Source organism: Sarcophilus harrisii, chromosome 3 (assembly GCF_902635505.1).
Source record: "Sarcophilus harrisii chromosome 3, mSarHar1.11, whole genome shotgun sequence".
NCBI lineage: Eukaryota > Metazoa > Chordata > Mammalia > Dasyuromorphia > Dasyuridae > Sarcophilus > Sarcophilus harrisii.
In genome coordinates this window covers 37,045,080-37,067,490 of record NC_045428.1, presented here as the reverse complement: position 1 = coordinate 37,067,490, position 22,411 = coordinate 37,045,080, and the positions used below count along the sequence as shown (strand labels likewise).

The following is a 22,411-nucleotide window of genomic DNA, read 5'->3' as shown; positions in this document are numbered from 1 at the left end:
GTTTTAATGGAAAACATTGTCTACTTTTTTTTTGATAGTGTTTATGTTGAATATCATTCTAAAGTCACATTTCACAAAGTTATATTCTATAGAATTCTATAGAATCTTGGTGTTCCAAAAGATGTAAACAGGAGCTCCACGAGACTTTTGATGCTAGTAATATTTTCCTCTAAGACTTAAAGATTGATTTATATATTAAAAATACATATGACAATTTCTTATTGTTAGGAAATGACTTTGCCTTTTCTTGTGTCAGGATTTCCCAAATCTTTTATCCTTTATTATTTTGGAAAGTATTACGTATTCCTAGACCCTGTTCCTTCCTCCTCTCAGTCAGCATGTAGAATCTTCATTCAAATCTCAGTGTTCCATGGCCAAGTTTGTTTGAAAAAATAATACAATTAACATCATTACACCGAACATCATAAATACTGCATATAACCTGATAGAGCCTGTTGATGAATATATCAGATTTAGAATTGCTACTTAAAAGGAAAGTTCTTGCTTGGACCAAGAGGCCAAATTATATGTAGAATCTAGTTCTCTCTGGTCAGGAGCAGGGGATGCTAATTAATCTAAGAACAGCCATCATGGACAAAATGTTGTTTAGGTTCATGAACTTTTTGATTTCTTAATGATGATATTATACTCCCATCAAAATTTAGAGCTAAAAGGACACTTAGAGGCTATCTAATCCAGTTCTTTCATTTATAGGTGGAAACACTGAGGTCCAGTGAGGTTCAGAAAGTTGGCACCAGAACCCAGTTGTTGGACCTGGGAGCTTCCAGTTCTGTTCTTTATGTTGCCTCACCTTGTATATAAGACCCTATTTATTACTTCTACTGTTTGAAAGGGAAGAAAGCAATGTCGGGGGGTTGGGGGGTGGAATAGCATGGATAGTATAAAAATCTCACTGCCATTATTAGTCATCCAAAAATTGCTAACAGTGATACTGCTACTGCTTAGTATTATCTGCACTGGTCACTGAAAAGGCCAACAGTCCCTCCTGCAGTGTATATATGATTGAAAACTGCTCCAATGGTGGCTTTATTCCTTGTTTGAGGCTTCCCCACTTTGTTTTACTGCTTGATGAATGTAAACACTTAATCTATTTTTTATTACAGTCTTGTTGTCTGCTGATGTTTACGGGTATTCATAAAATTCTCTGAAGTTGTTTCTCTTTTGTCTAACCCTATTTTACTATTTTTACAGTGGCTATTTGTCCAGTTCTGAGCAGCTGTATTCAGTTAGGCCTAAGCAAAATGGTGAAGTTTGTCTTTAACAAGAGTTCCATTTTTTCTGTATGATATATTTTGCAAAGGCATAAATACTCACTTGTTAAATCTTCATATCTCAGAACTCCTTCCAAGATATATACCCTGACATTTCTTTTTTCCCCTCATCAATATGTACCTGTGTTTCTTTGACGTTAGGGTCTTGGTTGGTCATGGCCTTAGTTTATCAGAGAAAGCTAATTCATTTAAAAATTTTAATTAAAAAATTTAAGAAGATATTAATAGAGCATAATGGATTAATAGTGCCCTACCCCCAAAATGATAATAGGGCTTTAAAGTAGTTTAGTGACCAAAAATTCTAAAGCAAGGAACACTCAATTCTGGGAATCTGGCATCTTACCTCATTGGTAAGTAAATGAAGGAATATTTTGGTCCTCTCCACTTATGTTTCCTAGGTGATTGACTTTCTATTCTGCCCATTCATAAAGCCGATGTGGCTGTATTATTGTATTTGTTGTAGTTCCAGTAGATTGGTTCCAGAGCATTCTGTCTAGCCCACCATTTAATGCAGAATATGAGGGGGACACTGTTAAAACTTCTCAGGAAGTTAACATTGTTTCCTAACTTCTTATTCCATTTGCCTGCCCTCTAGTGGAGGAAATAACAAGCAACAAAATAACTGAAGTTAGGGAAAAGAGAAAAATGGAATAAAAATAAGAAGCAAGATAGGGTACTGAATTTACATAATGTGGTCCAAGAATTGATTAATTGACTGTTTCAGAAAACATTTCATAATTAATCATAGTGTAAAAAAGAAAGGAGAAAGGAAGTTAGATTTGGAATATAGGCCTCCATTATTTTTTAAAAAAAGGAAATTTAGCCCCATAAAGTATTCTAACTAAATGTAGTAATTGCTACTTAAATCTGCCTTTAATATGGGATGTTTTATCATTCATTCAGTCTCCTTTGAGAACAAATAATATTCCAAATAATATTATAGAATACAGTAACACCTTATTATTAACATGGTTAGTTTTTTACATGACAGAACCTATCTTCTGGAACACAGTTACATATTATAAGAGCCTAACATCACATAGACTAACCAATAAAGTAGATTTTCCCCCATACCAGTGCTTCCAGTTTACTTCTATAAAAGTAATTTTCTTTCAATATATCTAAAATTAAGAGAGTGTTACAACTATTTTGAAATAGGAAACATTAAATTATTTTAATAAAAATTTTGAAGTGTATTTTTGTATTTCTTCCTCTCCCATATTTTATTTGGATGTAGTCATTAACATATCTTAGAAATTTGTTTCTTATTGAATCTTTGGATTCTTTCTGGCTCTATAATTCTATAGTTAGGATCACTGCTTGTGAAGATTTTCTTGTGTAGTTGTCAGATCTTCTTCAAAGCACTCATTCCCTATCCTCATTCTGTGGGACCTGTTTGCGGCCTTTAACACTGTTGTTCGCCCTTTCCCTTGCCCTTTTTTTGGGGGAAGCTCCTCCTTTCCCATTCTTCCTTTTCCACTGCTCTTGCTTGGACACCTTTGCTGGATCCTCACCCAGATGGGGCCTTCTAACTATAGGAACCCCTCAGGGTTCTGTCCTGTGCCCTCTTCACTCCCATTTCATACCATCTCTGTGTTGATTCTCAAATCTATCTTTCCCCAGTTCTTCTCACCTCCAGATGTCCAGGAAACACTTTAAATCAAATGGGTCCAAAACAATTCTCTACCCACCTCCTAATTTTTTTCCCCCCCACCTGCTCCCTGGCTTCAACCTTCTCTCCTATTGGATAGAGCAGCACTGTCCCTGTAGTCTTTCACTAGGAGTCTTCCTGGATTACTCACTGTTTTACTTTGTATCCCAGATTTAGCCAGGGCCTGCTTATTTCATCTTTGCAAAGTCCCCAGTAAACTCCCTCTTCTGTGACATTCACATTCCTTCAGTGCAGATTATTACAGTACCCTGCTGGTAAGTCACCTGCCTCAAGTCTCTCCCCATCCCAGTCTGTTCTTCATTTGGACATCAAAGCCATTTTCTTTTTATCCCCCTGAGATAATTAAGGTTGTGACTTAGTCACACAGCTAACAAATGTTAAGTGTCTGAGGCTCAGTTTGAGCTCAGGTCCTTCTGAGTCTAGGACTGATGCTGTATTTACTAAGCTATCTAGCTGCTCCTGATTTTCTTAAAAGTATAGGTCTGAACCCTACTCAATAAATTCCAGTGGCTCTCTTTTGCCTCAGGATCAAATACAAAATCCTGTGTTTGGCCTTCAAAGTCCTTTATAATCTGGCCTTCTCTTAATCTTTCTATTCTTCTACCTTATTCTCTTTCTTGTACTCTTCAGTCCAGTGACACTGATTAGGCTGTTCCTATAAGACATGTCATCTCTAATTCTGGGCATTTTGTGGGGCTGTCTTCAATGACTAGGATGCTCTCCCTCCTCAATTCCACCTGCTGACTTTTCTGGCTTCCTTTAAGTCCCAACTAAAATCCCATATTTTTCAGGAATCCTTTACCAATCTTTCTTAATGCTAGTGCCTTCCATCTGTTAATTATTTCCTCTTTATATATTGGTTTGCATGTTGTTTCCCTCATTAGATTCCGAGCTCCTTAAGGAATAGGACTGTCTTTTGTCTCCTTTTTTATAACCAGTATTTAGCATATTGAGTACATCACCTGATATAAACTAGGTACTTAATAAAATTTCATTGATGAATTTGATTTATTGATGGAAAATTAGTGCAGATTTCTCCAGATGCTTCAGACACTTGGCTTCACTTTGGGATAGTACCACAGTAAGCAATAATTTGATCATTTTAGTGATTAGTTTTTGAAAATTGGCAAGTTTTAATAAATTTATCATAGTCAAGTGCTGTGACCATTCAGTCTTAAAGACCACATTCTTAAAGACTGTGCTTCCCTACTACATTAGTGTTTAGTGCCTTTTCTGATTTTTACCTGCAGACACCCATGTGTCACTGAACTTTTCTTTGCTAATTTAACTCAAGATTTTAGTGGGGATGTTTTTGTTTCAAAAAGTATCAAATAGACTGATAGATTCAAACATTAGGACTTCATCAGGGACTCTTTAATTTCTGTAGTGTGGGAAATGATTTGACAATTTAGAGTTCTTAAATTCTTTTTAGAGCTGAAAACAATTGTGGCCCAAACCCCTTATTTTCATTGAGACAGTTGACCAAGATCTGTTTAGGTGAGGTCAATTATATAATTAGTTAATACAAGTTCAGTACTAAAAATTCCTCCAATTCTTTAATTTTATAATTCCCTAAAAATTCATATGTTTTCATGTGTTTGTGGCATGTTCACTTGCGGTAGACAAAAAATATTTTAGATAATCTTGTAAGATATTCTAAAATTCGTAGATGAAAATGTAATAATAACACCACTCAATTCAGTAATATTTAGTTAAAACCTACTATGTGCTAAGCACTGTGCTAAGTCCTGGGGATATAAGAAAAAGAGGTAAGTGAAGAAATGGGTGAAGACAGCATACAAAGGGACACTGAAAAGTGGGGCAGGGACCAAAGGGTACACTTTTTAGGGGAATTGAAACCAAGCAGAGCTTTTGGTAGAAAATGGAGATACTCAGCTAGGTCTGTGCCTTCATTTATGTGGTTATTCCCCCACCATCACAGATGCTTGCCTCTCCTGTGTGAATAAATCACAGCTAACATTGGTACATCTTTGCATAAAATATCTCACATTTTTCTCACAACAACCTGACAGTGGTAGGTGCTCATATTTATCCCCATTTTAGAGAAAAGGAAACTGAAGCAAGATTGGAGCTCAGTTTTCCTGACTCGTAGCCTGATGCTCTGTCTACTACACCATCTAGCTGAATCTTGGATGTGTCTTCCTGCTGGTTGGTCATAGTGGCCTCATTCATTATCTCCGGCTGTCGCCAAAACTAGTGAAATACAGAGACAATCACTAGTTATCATCCCCTGTGTTCACCACTTGAACAGCCAGCCACTTCTATTCGTATACTTCTATAATAACATACTTTCCCCATTTCTATCTAATTCCTTGTTTGTAATATGTTGTCATCCTGCTTATACTCATGCTGCAACTCACCACTACCTCTTTATTATTATTATTATTATTATAGCTTTTTATTTACAAGACATATGCATGGGTAATTTTTCAGCATTGATCCTTGCAAAACCTGTTCCAACTTTTCCCCTTCTCTCCACCCCCTCCCCTAGATGGCAGGTAGATCAGTACATGTTAAATATGTTAAAGTATATGTTAAATACTCTCTATATATGTATACAGTTAGTTTGCTGCACAAGAAGAATTGGACTTTGAAATAATGTAAAATTAACCTGAGAAGGAAATAAAAAATGCAAGTGGGACAAAAACGGAGGCATTGGAAGTGCTATGTAGTGGTTCACACTCATTTCCCAGAGTTCTTTCGCTTCACCACTGCCTCTTAGGTGACTGTCTTAGAGCCAGGACTCAGACACTTAGTGCCTGGTAACCCTGGGCAAGTCATTTCACCTCTGCTTGCCTCAGTTTCTTCATCTGTAAAGTAGAGATAATAATAATGCCTCCCACCCAGGGTTGTTATGAGAATCAAATGAGACACGTGCCTGCTACATAGTAGACACTATCTAGATGATAACTAAGAAGATAATAGATTAACTTTCTAGAATGTCCATCCAAATATCTACATATACTCCTGGAACATAGTATTTCATAAATACCTGTTGATGAATCCTTATCCACTTCATTTTTTTTCTATGCATCAGACTGGGAGTCAGGAAAACCGAGCTCCAAGTTTTTTGATCAATCATTGGTAATATTCAGGAGACTGTGTGATGTTCCTGAGCTTGATATACTCAGCACAGCATCATCCATAAACAGAACAGCATGTGGAAGATTCACCATCACACATAAGTGGTGACCTGAGGATTATCAAACAAAATTATCTCTGTTGCATCTTTCAAAGAGCCTAGTATCATTTTGACACTAGCATGAACTACACCTTGTTGTTGGAGAGTGTTTTAAAAACAGAATTTTGCTCTTTGTGTACCTTTTAATCCAGCACTCTTCACTACTGGGTCTGTAACCCAAAGAGATAATTAAAGAGGGAAAAGATTCTACATGCAAAAATATTTGTAGCCCTTTTTGTAATGGCAAGGATGCCTATCAGTTGGGGAATGGCTGAATAAGTTATGGTATCTGAATGTAAGGAATATTATAATTCTATAAGAAATGATGAGCAGGTGATTTCAAAAAGTCCTGAAAAGAATTACATGAACTGATGCTAAGTGAAGTGAGCAGAACCAAGAGAATATTGTACACAACAACAAAAAGAATATGTGAGGATCAACTGTGATAGATTTGGGTTCTTTTCAATAATGAGGTGATTCAAGACAGTTCTTATAGACTTATGATAGAAAGTGCCATTCACATCCAGAGAGAGAACTATGGAGAATGAATGTGGATCAAAGCATAATATTTTCATCTTTTGTTGTTTGGGTTTTTTTTTTTTCTTTCTCATTTTTCCCCTTTTTCTGATTTGTGTGTGTGTGCAGAATAACAAATATGGAATTATGTTTAGAATAATTGTACATTTTTAACCTATATTGTATTACTTGCTGTCTTGGAGAGGGGAAAGGAGAGAGGGAGAAAATTTTGGAACACAAGATTTTGCAAAAGTGAATATTGAAAACTTATCTTTGCATGTATTTGAAAAAATAAAATACTATTAAAATTTTTTAAAAGTTTTGATTAACTGAATTAAATACTTTTTTATATTCACCAAAGAATTAGCATAGTGGGAGCTTCAATTCTCCGCATCTTTTAGGCAGTTGTGATGATAAAGATGTCATCTGCTGTAAAATATCACTTGAAGAAAGCCTTGCCAGTTCCCTTCAGATACCCTCATCAAAGTTGCCTTATGTGTGCATACATTATTCTTTGAAAACATTTTTTTATAGCTGGGAAAACAGGCATATGGGTTTCTAGTTATTGACAGTCTCTCAGTTGCCTTTTATAGGTAATAATAAGGCCTGGCTTTTTCCCATGACTTTCACATACTTTGAGAAATGGTCTTTTACTAGTCTTGCTGCCAGCACATGGATCTCTTTCATGTACTCTTGATTTCATCTGGCTCCATTAATGTAATCAAATTACTTTTTCTCAATGCTGTTCTCTTTTTAGTGCCATTTTCCCTTCAGTTTAATTTAATTCAGGAAACATTTACTAAATGCCTCCTCTGTACCAGGCATACAGGTGTGTTATAGCTGGGTACCAAAATTTTAAAAAACAAATGAATGTTCCCTGTACTCAATGATATATTTTCTGTCTTTGGTTTCTTGTCTTCCTTACAGTTTCATTCTTAATGTCCTTTGAGTGATTTTGTTTGGTTCAGTCTCTCCCTTATTCTTTCTTGAAAATTTTTTCCTTATATGTTTTTTGCCATTTTATGAAGCTATCCTGCGCATCATCTTCTTACATCTTACTCTAATATGAATGAAGATATTCTTTCTGTACTTGTGTGGCCCTTGGCTTCTGTGTCTCTTCGTTTGACAAGGAAACCCAAGTGTGTGTTAATCAAGATATTTCTTTTTTGCTCTTGGTTCCATTTCATTGGCTAAAGTTCTGTATGAAATTGCTGTAATTGGTGAATGTCTTACCACCATTTATTTTCTCCTCCCCCTCCCTTTTTTTGCATCAGTAACTTGTTTAAATAACTCAAGTTGGAGAATTATGTTCCCCTCCTCCCCCCATTTTGTTCTTTAATTTTGTACAGATCTTGATCTTAATTCCTACAAGTTGCTGATCTGTATTCAGACATATCAATTACAAGTGATTTCCTATCTGGTAGAATATCAATTTCACTTTTCTTGTTGCTTCGCATATGCAATGCAAACCAATTCTTTTCCTTTTTTGGGGGGGGGGGAGGGCTGAGGTAATTGGGGTTGTGACTTGCCAAGGGCCACACAGCTAGGAAGTATTAAGTGTCTGAGACCAGATTTGAATTCAGGTTCTCCTGACTTCAGGGCTGGTGCTCTAGCCACTGCCCCATCTAGCTGCCCCAAACCAGTTCTTTTCTTGAAGAAGGTATTTATTATGTATAGTCACATTGCTTCAGGAGCATCCTTTGGCCTTTCATCCTTTAATATAACACCACCATGTTTTCAAAAAAAAAAAAAAAAAATTTTTTTTTTTTTGCCTTATCTAGCTTCCCCTTTTCATAGAAGTCTCAAGTATTAAAGTCTATGTTGATTTAATTTTGAAGAAATTAGTTGAGTTTTTCATAGAATTTATTTACTTCATTCTGTGCAACAGAGGTTAGTTGGTGGCATAATGGATAGGATGCTGGATGTAGTCAGGAATAATCTATTTCTGGAACTAATTGTATGATTTTAGGCAAGTCTGTTCTCACTACCTTCAATTTCCTCATCTGTAAAATCAAGGGCTTTGGACTCAGCAACCTCCCAGATCCTTTCTGCCTGTTTAAAAAAAAAAAAATTATCAGTAGTTTATAGATGAATTAAAGAGAATAGAGATTAATAAATAGATGGACAAATCTTAGCAATAAGGTTTCCTGGTAGTTTCAATATTGAGACTGTTTTTAGTGAAATAGCATATAATAGGGAAGAAGAGGGAAAGAGATTTACAGTTGTTTTCATGCTTTCCCAAGTCATAACATGCCAAACTGACTCTTATTCCATATTAATGCCATAAAAATGACAGTGTCAAATCAGAAAAATAATCTAAACTGTATTCAATATGTAGTTTCTGAAGTATCAATCTTAGAGTACCAAGAAGCAGCCTAGGAATCTCAGATTCCCTGAAAGTAACATATCATTGTATGTTTGAGCCAAATAGACCAGAATAAAATTCAGCAAGGATGCTTTGGTGGAATAAGATCATCCCGGCACTTTATCAAACTGTGTGTCCTTTTTGTTTTTCTGTTAAACTTTCACAGATTATTTATATAATCCAAAGATGTTTTTGTAATTGTAATATTTTGTCATTGCTCATGTAGTAAATTGGACAAGGTATCAGTTGCTTCATGTCACAACATCATTAACCAACCTTCTTTTGGAAATTTTGTGTGCGTGTGTGTGGGGGGGGGGTTGTTGTTTTTGTATCACCTATATTTCCAGGTACACTCCTACTCTTTTCTACATTCTTCTCATCATTTCTAACAAAAAAGAAAAACTATTCAGCAAAACTAACTGATGTGTTGCCAAGTCTGACAGTTTAGGCAGTGTTCTATATCCATAGTTTCCCACCCACTACCTCACCTCCAGCAAAGAAAGGAAGGCTATGTGTTTTATCATTTCTTTATTGGAGCCAAGATTCTTCATTATTATAATTTGCACAGTTCAATTTCTTTTTGTTGTTGTTCTTTTGCTTTACATTGTTGTCATTGTATATATAGTTCTGTTTATTTATTCTGCATCAGTTCATATATTTCTCATACTTCTTAATTCTTCATATTCATCATTTCTTTAAGCATGGTAACATTCCACTATGTTCATGAGTAAATTGTGATTTGTTTAGTCATTTCTTAATTGATGGACATATTTTTTCCCTGTTCGTTGTTATTATCATATATGATGCTATGGATATTTTGATATATATGGAGACTTTGACTTGGATTTCACCAATTGCCTATTGGATATTTTACATCTAGTAGATATACTAGAGACATCTAAAAATTCAACATATATGAAAATGAATAAAATTCATTAGCTTTTCCCCTAAATGCTCTGTTCTTCTAGATGTTCCTATTTTTGTCATGTGTCCTACCATTAGTCCAGTGTCTAGGGTTTGTAATTTTAATATTATCCCGGACTTATTTTCTCTCCTTCACTTCAGTATCAGTCAGTTAATAATAAATCTTAGCCCTCTTAGCCCCTCCATGTCTCATATTAGAACCTTTTTTTTTTTTTTTTTTTTTTGGCTGAGGCAATTGGGGTTAAGTGACTTGCCCAGGTTACATTGCCAGGAGGTGTTAAATGTTTGAGACCGGTTTTGAACTCAGGTCCTCCTGACTTCAGAGCTGAAGCTCTATCCACTGTGCCACCTAGCTGCCCCAGAACCCTTCTGTCTAGTTATACAAGTACCATCTTAGTTATTTTCTCTTGCCTAAATTATTGCAGCTGCTTTTATTCTTCCTGCCTCAAGTTTCTCTCTCTCTAGTTTTCTGCGTTCCTGCCAAATCATTTAAATGCAAATCATGTGACTTCTCAACCCAACCAAATATAGGGGTTTCCTATTGCCTTTGCCATAAGAAGATCTGAATTCAAGTGTCAACTCTAATATTGCCTAATGACCCCAACTAACTCACTAAATCCCTGCATACTCTAGGCAATTTTCTTTAGATTCTAAATTGCAAAGAATGTGTCTGTCTGCTTTGGTAGAGAGAATTTCCTCACCCTATCATTGAAAGTACAGGTCTGCACTAAAATAAAAATCAAATGGACTAATAGAATATATGTAAACTTTATAAAATTTTCTGATAATCACAAATTTGAAATAATTCTCCTTTCAGTAAACCTTTTACTTCTGTCTTATAGATTTCAGCTTTTTAGAAGCAAAAAGACATGTGTATGCTTCAGATGTCTAGAACAATTTAAAATATGGATTTGGAGAATTACTTGCTTTAGCTTTGGTAACCATTATAGCTAGCTATATACTGACTGATACACTTGCTTAATTGTATAGGCCATAAAATGTTTCATTTTACTACTAGTTTTGTGAGAATTTTAAGAGAGAGAGCAAAGGAAAACCATCTGAATTACACATCTGTGCGTGTGTGTGTGTGTTTTTAAAATTCCTTTAACAAATTGGCTTGGATACAATGGTTCATTGGTATCATTCAAATTATCGTAACTGGTACTGCTCAGCTGTTTTTATAAAATGTCTGGATTTACTGCTTTCTTCCCAACTTTGTAATGGTCTAACTACATGATATTATTTAAAGTGCATAAAATGCAATACTTATTGGAAATTTTTCTATGTAAAAGAAAAACTTAAACTTTATTAGTCAAGAGGAAATTTGTATCTTAGTGTCTTTAAGAATTTGTATTTAAATTTTTGAATTTTAACAGTTGATGAGTGCACTGAACTCTATTTGCTCTTGTGTTGAAAACATTTGCCATTAATTTTCATCATTTTTCTTTGGGAAACCTGTTATTTGATGCTGTTATTATTTTTTACAATTGTAAACTTTTATCTTCTAATTCTAAAATCCTATAATCCTAGCATACTCTTTGAATGTATGAATGTTAGTAAATTTGTTTAGTGGATTCTGTAATTTTAATATAATTAAATATTATCCTGACATAAAATTATTAAAGTATTTTACTTAAATTTAGTATTTTTAGGAACTAATTATCTTGGATAAGGAAATTCTTTTTTTATAATTTATTTTTTTATTATAACTTTTTATTTACAAGATATATGCATGGGCAGTTTTTCAGCACTGACAATTGCAAAACCTTTTGTTCTGATTTTTCCTCTCCTGCCCCCCACTCCCTCTCCCAGATGGCAGGTTGACCAATACATGTTAAATATGTTAAAGTATATGTTAAATACAATATATGTATATATGTCCATACAGTTATTTTGCTATACAAAAAGAATCGGACTTTGAAATAGTGTACAATTAACCTGTGAAAGAAATCAAAAATGCAGGCAAACAAAAATAGAGGGATTGGGAATTCTATGTAGTGGTTCATACTCATTTCCCAGAGTTCTTTCGCTGGGAACTTTCAATTCATTACTGCTCTATTGGAACTGATTTGGTTCATCTCCTTGTTGAAGAGGGCAACGTCCATCAGAATTGATCATCATAATAGTATTGTTGTTGAAGTACATAATGATCTCCTGGTCCTGCTCATTTCACTCAGCATCAGTTCATGTAAATCTCTCCAGGCCTTTCTGAAATCATCCTGTTGGTCATTTCTTACAGAACAATAATATTCCATAATATTCATATGTAGTATTCTTCTCTAAAATAACAATGTTCTCTGGGAGCAGGTTTCTTGGGGGGCTTCTGGAAGGAGCCTTCGTTTCTGTTCAGTGTAATCACCCCAAATGTTCAGTGTAAACCACCCAGAGGAGTTAAAGTCCAAATCCTTTATTGTCTCCTTCAAAGTCTTGTTTCCTTCACTTGGAGCTCAGCTAGTTTTTCTGGAGGCCTTCTGTAGTCTTGGTTCCAAGAACTTATATGAATCTCCTTGACTGAATCCTGGATGAGGCTCTGAGAGCTTCTAGTGGGCTTGTCTTTTCTGGCCCTGACAGCTCTTCTTTATATGCCCCACACTGAGTATACATCAGTCATTATATCACTAGAAAACTATTGTTTGTTGTAGGATTAAATCAGGGCTAAACTAGATTTAACACTGTCTCCTCAGTTCCACTTACTTAGCACCTTGTTTCAAGTTCTGGCCCATAACATTCATATACCACAATTTATTCAACCATTCTCCAACTGATGAGCATCCACTCAGTTTCCAGTTTCTGCCACAAACATTCTTCTTGCACATACAGGTCCCATTCCTTTCTTTAAGATCTCTTTGGGATATAAGCCCAGTAGTAACACTGCTGGATCAAAGGGTATGCACAGTTTGATAACTTTTTGAGGATAGTTCCAAATCACTCTCCAGAATGTATGGATGCATTCACAATTCCACCAACAATGTATCAGTGTCCCAGTTTTCCCACATCCCCTCCAACATTCTGCATTATCTTTCCCTATCATTCTAGTCAATCTGACAGGTGTGTAATGGTATCTCAGAGTTGTCTTAATTTGCATTTCTCTGATTAATAATGACTTGGAGCATCTTTTCATATGGCTAGAAATAGTTTCAATTTCTTCGTTTGAGAATTGTCTGTTCATATCCTTTGACCATTTATCAATTGGAGAATGGCTTGATTCAATTCTCTATATATTTTGGAAATGAGGCCTTTATCAGAAACTTTGACTCTAAAAATGTTTTCCCAATTTATTGCTTCCCTTCTAATCTTGTTTGCATTAGTTTTGTTTGTACAAAAACTTTTCAATTCGATATAATTAAAAATTTCTATTTTGTAATCAATAATGATTTCTAGTTCTTTGGTCATAAATTCCTTCTATAAGGAAATTCTTTATATATTTTACAGTACTGATAACAAAAAGGAAAGGCCATCTTTATAATGGTAATATATCTGTTCAGTTTAAGAATAATACGGATAAGCTAGAGAGGTTCCCAGGGAGACACCTAGAATGAAGAGCCCTGAGTCTATTATCTTTGGAGTAATAATTGAAGAAAATAAAAAAGAAAAGACTTAATGGGAATATGATAGCTGTTTTTCAGTTATGTGAAGGGATGTCATATGGAAAGAGGGACTAGATTATGTGGAAATGGCAAAACAACAAATTTAGGCTTGATATCAAGAAAACTTCCTGTTAGAATTGTCCAAAAGTGGAACAGAAAGGAACCCACCATCCCTTGAGGCAACTCAGAAGTTTCCTGATGCTATCCAGAGCCTTTGAGATTGTGGCTTCTTTTTGTAGATGTTTACCAAATTATTATTTTAGGAATGCTAGAATTTTGCCAAGAAGTAAATTAATTTGGACCCACTTTTGTAAACTGCTTTCTTCCCAACTCTTTGCTTTTTTTTTTTTTGGCAGAGGGAAGAACATTTATTCTTCTCCAATTTGGTAGTACCTTCTCTTTTTCTAAATGTAACAACTAAAAGAATGACTTCACAAATGAAAGGGCCTGTATGGGAAGTGAACTTTGTTCTAACCCATAACTCTTATGGCCAATTCTGCTGATTTTCAGACATTCTTTATGCAAGAGAAATGTTGATAGTTTCCTTTGTTAGAATGGAAAAAGAAATCTCAAGTTTTTGACTCTCACTTCTGCTCATGTATTTAGTGTTTACAATTGCTTGATGTTTTATAATATTAATAAAGTAACTTTCATGTGTTGGATCACATATTTGGAATTGAACTGCTCTCTCTTTTTAAAAAGACCAGTTGATTGTACTTGCAGATTTTTAGGACAATTCTTTGTGTTCTAAGGATGAGACCACCCAGTGTAGGCTCTTTCCCTTCCCTTTGAGCTTCAAAGGGTATGAATATGTGATCAGAAAGAAGCAATATAGTAATTACACTAAATTCACATATCATGCTGTAAGTTAATGATTATTTTGGACTTGGGGAGGGGGAAAGCATGTTGTTTCTTTTGAAATAAACAACAACAAAGTCTTAATGATCCTAGAGATAAGTAAAAATGATTAATGGTATATTTTAAAATTAAAGTGACAAAAGGATAGTGACATTGAAGAAAATAGGCAAAAAGAATTCCCTATGTAAATTAGATGATGGCCAAATAAATGTGCACACATTCTACTCGAAATAAAATTAACCCTAATAAGATTTACATGTCCATCCTAAATAATTTTTTCTCCTTCCTCCTCAATACAGTCTTTCCCATCCTTCCCCCAGAGAAATTCCCCAGTCAATCTATTACATTCACATATCCCTTCAGGAGACAAGAATTGTTGGTATAATAGATAGAGCCAATGCCCTCTTTTTTCATAGGAAAAATAGGAAGTAAAAACCCAATTCAGTTCCAAAAATGGCTTATTTTTAAAAATTCTTGGTTTTGTATTTTGATAAAGAATAATATCATATATTGTTAGTTTGGTAAATAGTAACATAGAATTTGGATATCCAGGTCGCTATGATGGTCCAAACCTTCAAGCATTGCTTTTTCACATGCCATTTTCCCTGACCCAAGCAAGAAATTATGGCGTTTATTGTGTTTCTCCCATAACAAATATATATGCTTATACTTATTAATTATTATCAGCAATGAATAATAACAGCAATAGTGCTATTACCTAGCATGTGCATTTTTTTTACATTAAATCCCAGAAGCAGAAAATGGCTTATTTTGAAAATTAAATCAACCCTCTCCATATTGTCATATATCCTAACCAAAGACAAGAGATTGATTTTATTGTGATTTCATTTTTAAAAGCACTTCTGTTAGATTTTTTAAAAAGACAGTTTTTAGATTCTAATTTTCAGTGTGATCCATTAAGCATTGTAATGATTGTTTTTCTAGCTGGTAGTAATTAGAATTGTCCATCAGAACTATCATTGCTTGACATGTGGCACCAAAGTCAAAGCAAATGATTTCAGAAATTTTAAATTCAACTCTGAGACATCGGTTATGATAGCATTGCTATAGTCATCCTGGTTGAATAAAGCCAAAGAACTAGTGAAGAAGATAAATTGCATTTACATCTATATTAATTCATTTAAAATTATGCATTTTTAAAAATGCATATTTAAAATGCAAATTTTTAAAAGGCAAGCAATTAGAAAATTATATATTCCCTGAAAGTTGTGATAGTTTTACTCATTGTATTAATGCCATTTTATGCCCAGCATAGTGCCATAGTGCCTCACAAATAGTAAGAACTTTATAAACTTTGTTGATTGATTGAAGTGATCATAATTTATATGAATAAGCAAGCATTTGTTGAGTGTTTATTGTGTTCCTGATGCTGGGAAACAAGACAAAAGTGAAACCGTCCCTGCATATTTTCTAATAGAGACGGCATGTATGTATACACAAACACATGTATATAGGTATATACATATGTAAAACACAAGTTAACCATGGAAGGAAAGTTACTAGTAGTTTGCGGGGAGCAGGAAACCTGCAGGCTCTCTAATTATTGCTGTACCTATTATGGTCTCTGTCCTTCTTCCTTATTCTACATGTTCTCTCAGTGACCTCATTATTTTTCTGTGAATCCTGTTATCGATATACATATAACCTTTAAATATATGTAGTGTCCCCAAAGCCTTAGTTCAGATTTCAGTTATTAACACTGTTATTGATGGCTTTAATTTTTAATAATAGCTTTAATAACTGTTTAAGCTAAGATTTTTGGAAAACTCTATCCAGTCCTAAATTTCTCTCCTTAGAACTAGTCTTATGTCATTATCTACCATTGTGTATTATTACAAATTTCAATCTAGATATCCCATATTCAGCTCATCTGAAACAGTTCATGGTCTTCTCTCCAGTGAACTTCTTTTACAAACACTATCATCCTTCTAGTCACCTGGGTTCGCTTATCTTGTCTCATCTTCTATACGCAATCAGTTACTAAGTCTTTTCTATCCGTAATATCTCCTGCAGCCACCCTCTTCTTTGCATTCACATGCCTACTACTTTTTCAGCACTCATCACCTCTCAGACTGTTTTAACAACTTCCAAAGTGAAATTCTTGAAGTATTGATCTAAACATATCACTCCCCTGTTTAATAAACTCCACTGACTACCTATTATCTCAAGAATCACACAAAAACTCCTCTTTAGTACTTAAAACCTTTCAATTTAATTCCAATCTACCTATCCAGGTTTATTTTACATTACTCCCCTCCACATACTCTATGACCATTAAACGTCTTTTAAATTAAAAATAGATGTGTGTGTATAACAGATGTAGATAGATTTGTCTATTTTACGTAAGCTTATATGTTTTCTTCCTTGATAAAATGGTACCCTAGTAGATAGGAGTCAGGGAGACCTGATTATGGACTTGGAGGCAGCAGACCTACAATTTTGTTTGTACATGGCTGTTTGTATGTTGTCTCCATCATTAGATTGTGAGCTTTTTGAGAGCAGGGGATTTATTTATTTATTTTGCCTTTCTTTGTATGCCCAGGGCTTACTACAGTTACCTGACAGGTTGTTGCTGAGTCTCTCAGTTGCTTCCAACTCTTTGTGACTCCAAGGACCAAATCATGCTGACACTGTCCATGAGGACAGTATCTTAGCAAAGATACTAGAGGAGTTTTTGCCAATTACTTTAGTGGATGAAGGCAAGCAAAAGTTAAATGACTTGTCCAGAGTTATAGAGCTAATGTCTGAGGCTAGATTTGAACTCAGGTCTTTCTGACCCTAAGCCTAGCACTCTGTCTGCTGATCAATCTATTTTCCCTGATTGATACGTAGTAGGCATTTAAATGCTATTGACTGATTGTGACCATAAATCACTTACTCAACCTTAAAATGAGAACTTTAGTATTTGTACTGTCTGCCATATAGATTTATTGTAAAAGAAGTGCTTTGTGAACTTTAAAACATTAAATTATACAGCATGCAGGCAGTCTATTCTAGAGAAACTCAGTCTGAGAGGAGGTTAGACATAAATGAAATGTATAGGAAGGATTAATACAAATAATGTTTCTCTTAATTTTATTTCCAAAGCAGTGTTGGTGGCTGCTGTTTCTCCAGATGTTATTGATACCATCATTTTCTCAGACCCAGTTCAGAAGAGTAATACTGTTATTGGGATGCTCCATGTTCAAAAGAGAATTGAAAATGACTTTTCAAATGTTCCATTTATGATGAATGAAAATTTAATGAATTCACCTAGTTGAGCAGTGTTGTTAGGTGTACTCTGGTGGCAGACACAAAAGTTTCATTCCCTCCTAGTAATTGTGATCTCTTTGTTGTTATTGTTCAAACCTTGTTTTTGGTTCCCAAATGACAACTCCTTTTCCTGTCCCCCTCAACTCAACTCTTCCTCCAAGATCCGCCTTTTAAAGCTTGTGCCTTATTGTTAACAGATAAGTTTACATTGTGCTAACCTTTTTTCTTTTCTACTCCTTTCATCTTGTATTCACTAAAACCTGGTTGCCTTTTGATATCTTCAGCCCTGGTCAGACTATCCCCACAACACACTGGTTGGTGGGAGATTTAGAATACTTATTGCTCCCATTGCCATTTCCAGTGTCTCCCTTTTCATCCCTCCTCAAACTTCCCATGGCTTTTCATCCCATTCCCTTAGCCAAGGAGGTGAAGGCATCCTCTCATGTTACTCCATGCTTTTCACTACTTTTTCTTTGATCCTTGTCTGTGATAATAAAGTGGTCCTTCTCTTTGCTAAGGCAAACTCTTGTACATGTATAGTGATCTCAAATTCTCCAGCAGATTTCTCCTCTCACGGATTTTAAGTATTTTTTTTCCTAATGACCCTATTACTGTAGAGAGTGCTACTGTTCTCTCAGTCCCCTTGGTTTCCAGCTTCCAGGCTTCATCTCAACTCCTCTCTTCCCCCATTGCCCATTGATAATCAGTTCTCAAGCTCGTTAGTTTGTGCAGTTCTTAGACACGTCCATTTCTCCCCTCTGACACTGCTACCATCCTGCTGTACACTTACATCGCCTCAGACCTAGACAAGTACAGTAGTTGGTGGGTCAATCTTCCTTCTTCATCTTTTTCCACTAGAGTCCGTATTTCATCCAGCTGTCAAATTGATCTTCCCAAAGCTTAAATCTGACACTGTTATCCTCTGCTCAGTGAACTGTATTGGCTCTGTGTTGCATCTATGATCAAACATTACACCCTCTGTTTAGCTTTTAAAGCCCTGAAGATCATCACCCCTTCCTTCCTAAATGTGCATTTTGAATCTTACACCATCCTCTAGAACTCTGGGATCAACTGTTTCTAGTTGTCATACGGGTCTAGAGTTCTGCCTTCTCATCTCTGCCTTCTGCTTTCCCTGGTTTCCTTCAAGTCTAAAGTCCTGCTTTCTGTAATAAGTCTGTTCTCATCCCTCTTAATGGGAATGACATTCCTCTTTTGATTATTTCCAGTTTATCCTGTATATGACTTGTTTGTTCATAGTTAATTGCATGTTGAATCCCCAACTGGACTGAAAGCCAGATACTATTTTTTGCCTTTCTTTTTATTCCTAGCACTATGTACAGTGCCTACCACATAGGAGGGACTTAATAAAAGCTTGGTTAGCTAATTGACTATGATGTACTTTATGGAACCAGGGGATACTTCTTTAATAGAAGCATTTGAATGGCAATTTTTGTTCCCACTGATTTCCAGTATTTAGGAGAACACAAAATAATTGCTTATTAATTAACTTGTCAATTATGGCTTGGTATTATTTGTGATATTTGTCAGAAAGTTTAAACTTTAGAGTTGAACTCTGGCTTTTCCATTATGGTTTTCATATTTATTTCATAAATGATTTGCGATTATAATTTTCATTAATGTTAAAATTTGCTGTTTTTTAAATTATTCTTACTCTTTTTGCTCCTAAAATCAAATCACTAATCCTCTTCTTGACTTCAAGGTGATTTAAATTTATTTCTGACTCCCTTCTAGCAGCACTATTCCTGTCATCAGTGCTTAATACTTTAGCTAAGTTTTTTCTCCTCACTTTTCACTTTGATAGCATTCCTTTTAAATAGATAATTGTGTTGCAGTAGTTGGTAGCTTTGTTAAATTTTCTAATGAATGCAAAAAATTGCATATGCACATTTAAAGAGATTAATATTTATATGGGAAAATAAACCTCTTTTTTTTTAAACAGTTGTCTTCAGCAATATTGTTTGTCATTGAGCACGAGACGAACACAGGTGTGAAAGATGAGTGAGCTGGAGCAATTACGGCAGGAAGCGGAGCAGCTTCGGGGTCAGATCAAGGTAAGACCTGATGCTTAAGTTCTGCTTAATACCTTTTTTGTTAAAAAAAAAAAAAAAAAAAAAAAGAGCATTGTGCAAATCATGTACAGCAATTGAACCAATTAAATTCATTTAGAACAGTTCTCAGAGCAGAGTAGGCAGCTTGCTAGGTAGTCATAGGATAGCCGATATAACAAGAGTCAAAACCTACCTCAAACACCTAGCTGTGTGACTAAAAGTAAGTCATTTAACCTATCTGCCCTGATTTTCTCATTTATAAAATGGGTGTCATGGTCGCACCTATTATATAGATACTTTGATATTTCCATCATCATTCTCCCTTTAGCATATAAACTGCTTGAAGGCAGGATTTTTTTTTTTTTTTTTTTTTTTTTTTTTTTTTTGCCTTTATTTGAATCAGTAACACTTAGCACAGTTCTTGGTCTACAGTAGAGGCTTAATAAATGTTTTTTTTTTTTTTAATATTTTTAAGGTTATACATATACATTCATTTTTTTATATATATCTCCATATGAATCATGTGAGGAGAGAAAAATCTGAACAAAAAGGAAACCATGAGAGAAAGAAAGAAAAAAAAAACCGGGGAAGGAGGAGAGAAATGAAAATAGTATCTTTCGATCTGCATTCAATTTACATAGTTGTTTCTTTGGATGCAGATGGTATTTTCCACCCACAGTTTATTGGAATTGCCTTGCATCATTGAATTGCTGAGAATAGCCAAGGCTGTCAACATAGTTGTTCATCACACAATCACGTTGTTGCTGTGTATAATGGTTTTCTTGATTTTGTTTGCTTCATTCGGCACCAGTTCATACACATTTTTCCAGGATTTTCTAAAATCAGTCTATCATTTCTTATAGAACAATACATATTCCATTTAAAGGAATCATAACTTTAATAAAGGCTTGTTGACTGGCTGACTACTCTGGGCTTGAGGTCCAATAAAAAACCTGAAACAACCCTGTTAAAAGTATAATTTTGATTCTGTAAGAAACGTTTTCACATTCATTGACTTAGCATAATCCTCATCAAAATGTCTGAGACATCCAGATATTGCTCCCTGCCAGTGACCAAGCCTCCAAGGACACTCTCAAGTAAGCATGCAAGTGATTGTTAAGAGTTAAAGAATGATCTTGGAGAAAACTGGTCATCATCCAAAGTTACTTTTTCAGGTTTCACCTGAGAAAGAAATATACTCCTATTAATTGAGATTGCTTGAACACCTTTGGAAGCCTTAGATATATATAAAAGAACACTGAATGCCATTCTCCTTCCATCCAGTAAAATTCTGCACACTTTCCTGTACTAGAAGAACAGAGAGTCTTCTTCTCTGCTTACTGCTGGCAGCTTGGACCACCATTCCATGACTGTTAGGCGGAGAGGTTCATTACATTAACTCAAAAATATACACAGTGAAATCCTGGCTAGGGCGCTCACTAGCAGCTGGCATAATTCCCTTGGCCATCAAAAATGCTTCTGACATACTATTCTATTCCTTTTTGAAATGGTATGCCTGACATTGTTCATTTCAATTGAGGGAAGAAGATGCCAAGGGGGAAAATATTCATTTAAAGTGCCTTCTTTAAAAATTTTGGATAGTGCTTCTTTACACAAAGTCAGATGTCTATCAGAAGTCAAGTTCAGAAAGCTCTTGTTGGCTTTTGTGCTTCTTCAATATTGAGTACTGTAGAGTAATGAAAGAGACTTTGGGATTTTAGTTGATTATAAATTCTCCTTAGTCAACATTTTCCTTTGATTTCCAGAGAAGTCAGTATCATCTTCTACTTATTAACATTATGTCTTGAATACCGATCACATCCTTGGAATGTTGTCTTCAATTCTGAAACCACTGTGTGACTTTTAAAGCCCTTCACAAACGGGCTGTAGACTGTTTTCAATATTTTACTTCATACACTCTGTATTCCAGGCAGTCTGGCCTTCCCCTACTACACACAAGATTTTTTGTCTCCTATTTCTGTGCCTTAGCCAGTCCCATGCTTGACATACTCTTCCTTATCTTTGCCTCTTGCAGTCCCTAGTTGTCTTCAAAACTTAACTACAGGAGGCCTTTCTAAATCTCTTCAGCCACTAGTATTTCAACCCCCAAATTGCTTTATATTTATTTTATTGATACGTGTTTTTTCCCTTGATTGAGTTTAGCTCTTTGGGTCAAAGACTGTTTTTATTTTTCTTTTTGTATCACCAATGGCTCACATTTTAGTGGGGAATATGTGGTTTCATTGACTTAGGTAGTTCCCAGTGCAGCCACTCTGTCACTCATTGTCTTTGAAAGCTGCCTGGAGCACTAAACTGTTAAGTGACTGCCATGGTCCAGAGACTAGGATGGGTTAGAGAGGGAATTTGAACTCAGGTCTTCCTGACTCTGAGGCTGGCTATCTGTCTACTGTGATATACTTGGCTACTCATTTTGAACATAGTACATGCTTAGTAATGTTTGACACCTTGGGTCCTACATTTTAAGAAGAACATTAGGGACAGTTATGTGGAGCAGTGGATAGAATACTGGCCTTGTAGTTAGGAAGACCTGACTTCAAATCTGGTCTCAGACACTTAACACTAACTGTGTGACCCTAGGCAAGTCACTTTACCCCAATTGCCTCACCAAAAATAAAATTTTTTTACAAAAGAA

General features: G+C 35.2%; 1 protein-coding gene across 1 annotated transcript in view; it reads left to right on the top strand.

The window, feature by feature from the left end:
- The window catches only part of GNB4 (G protein subunit beta 4), a 51,853-nt gene that overhangs the window by 5,768 nt on the left and 23,674 nt on the right, over positions 1–22,411 (top strand). The window contains exon 2 of the mRNA XM_031957705.1: positions 19,650–19,761. Coding sequence (XP_031813565.1) covers positions 19,705–19,761 — 57 coding nt within the window. The 5' untranslated portion in view covers positions 19,650–19,704. The remainder of the gene's footprint in view (positions 1–19,649; positions 19,762–22,411) is intronic.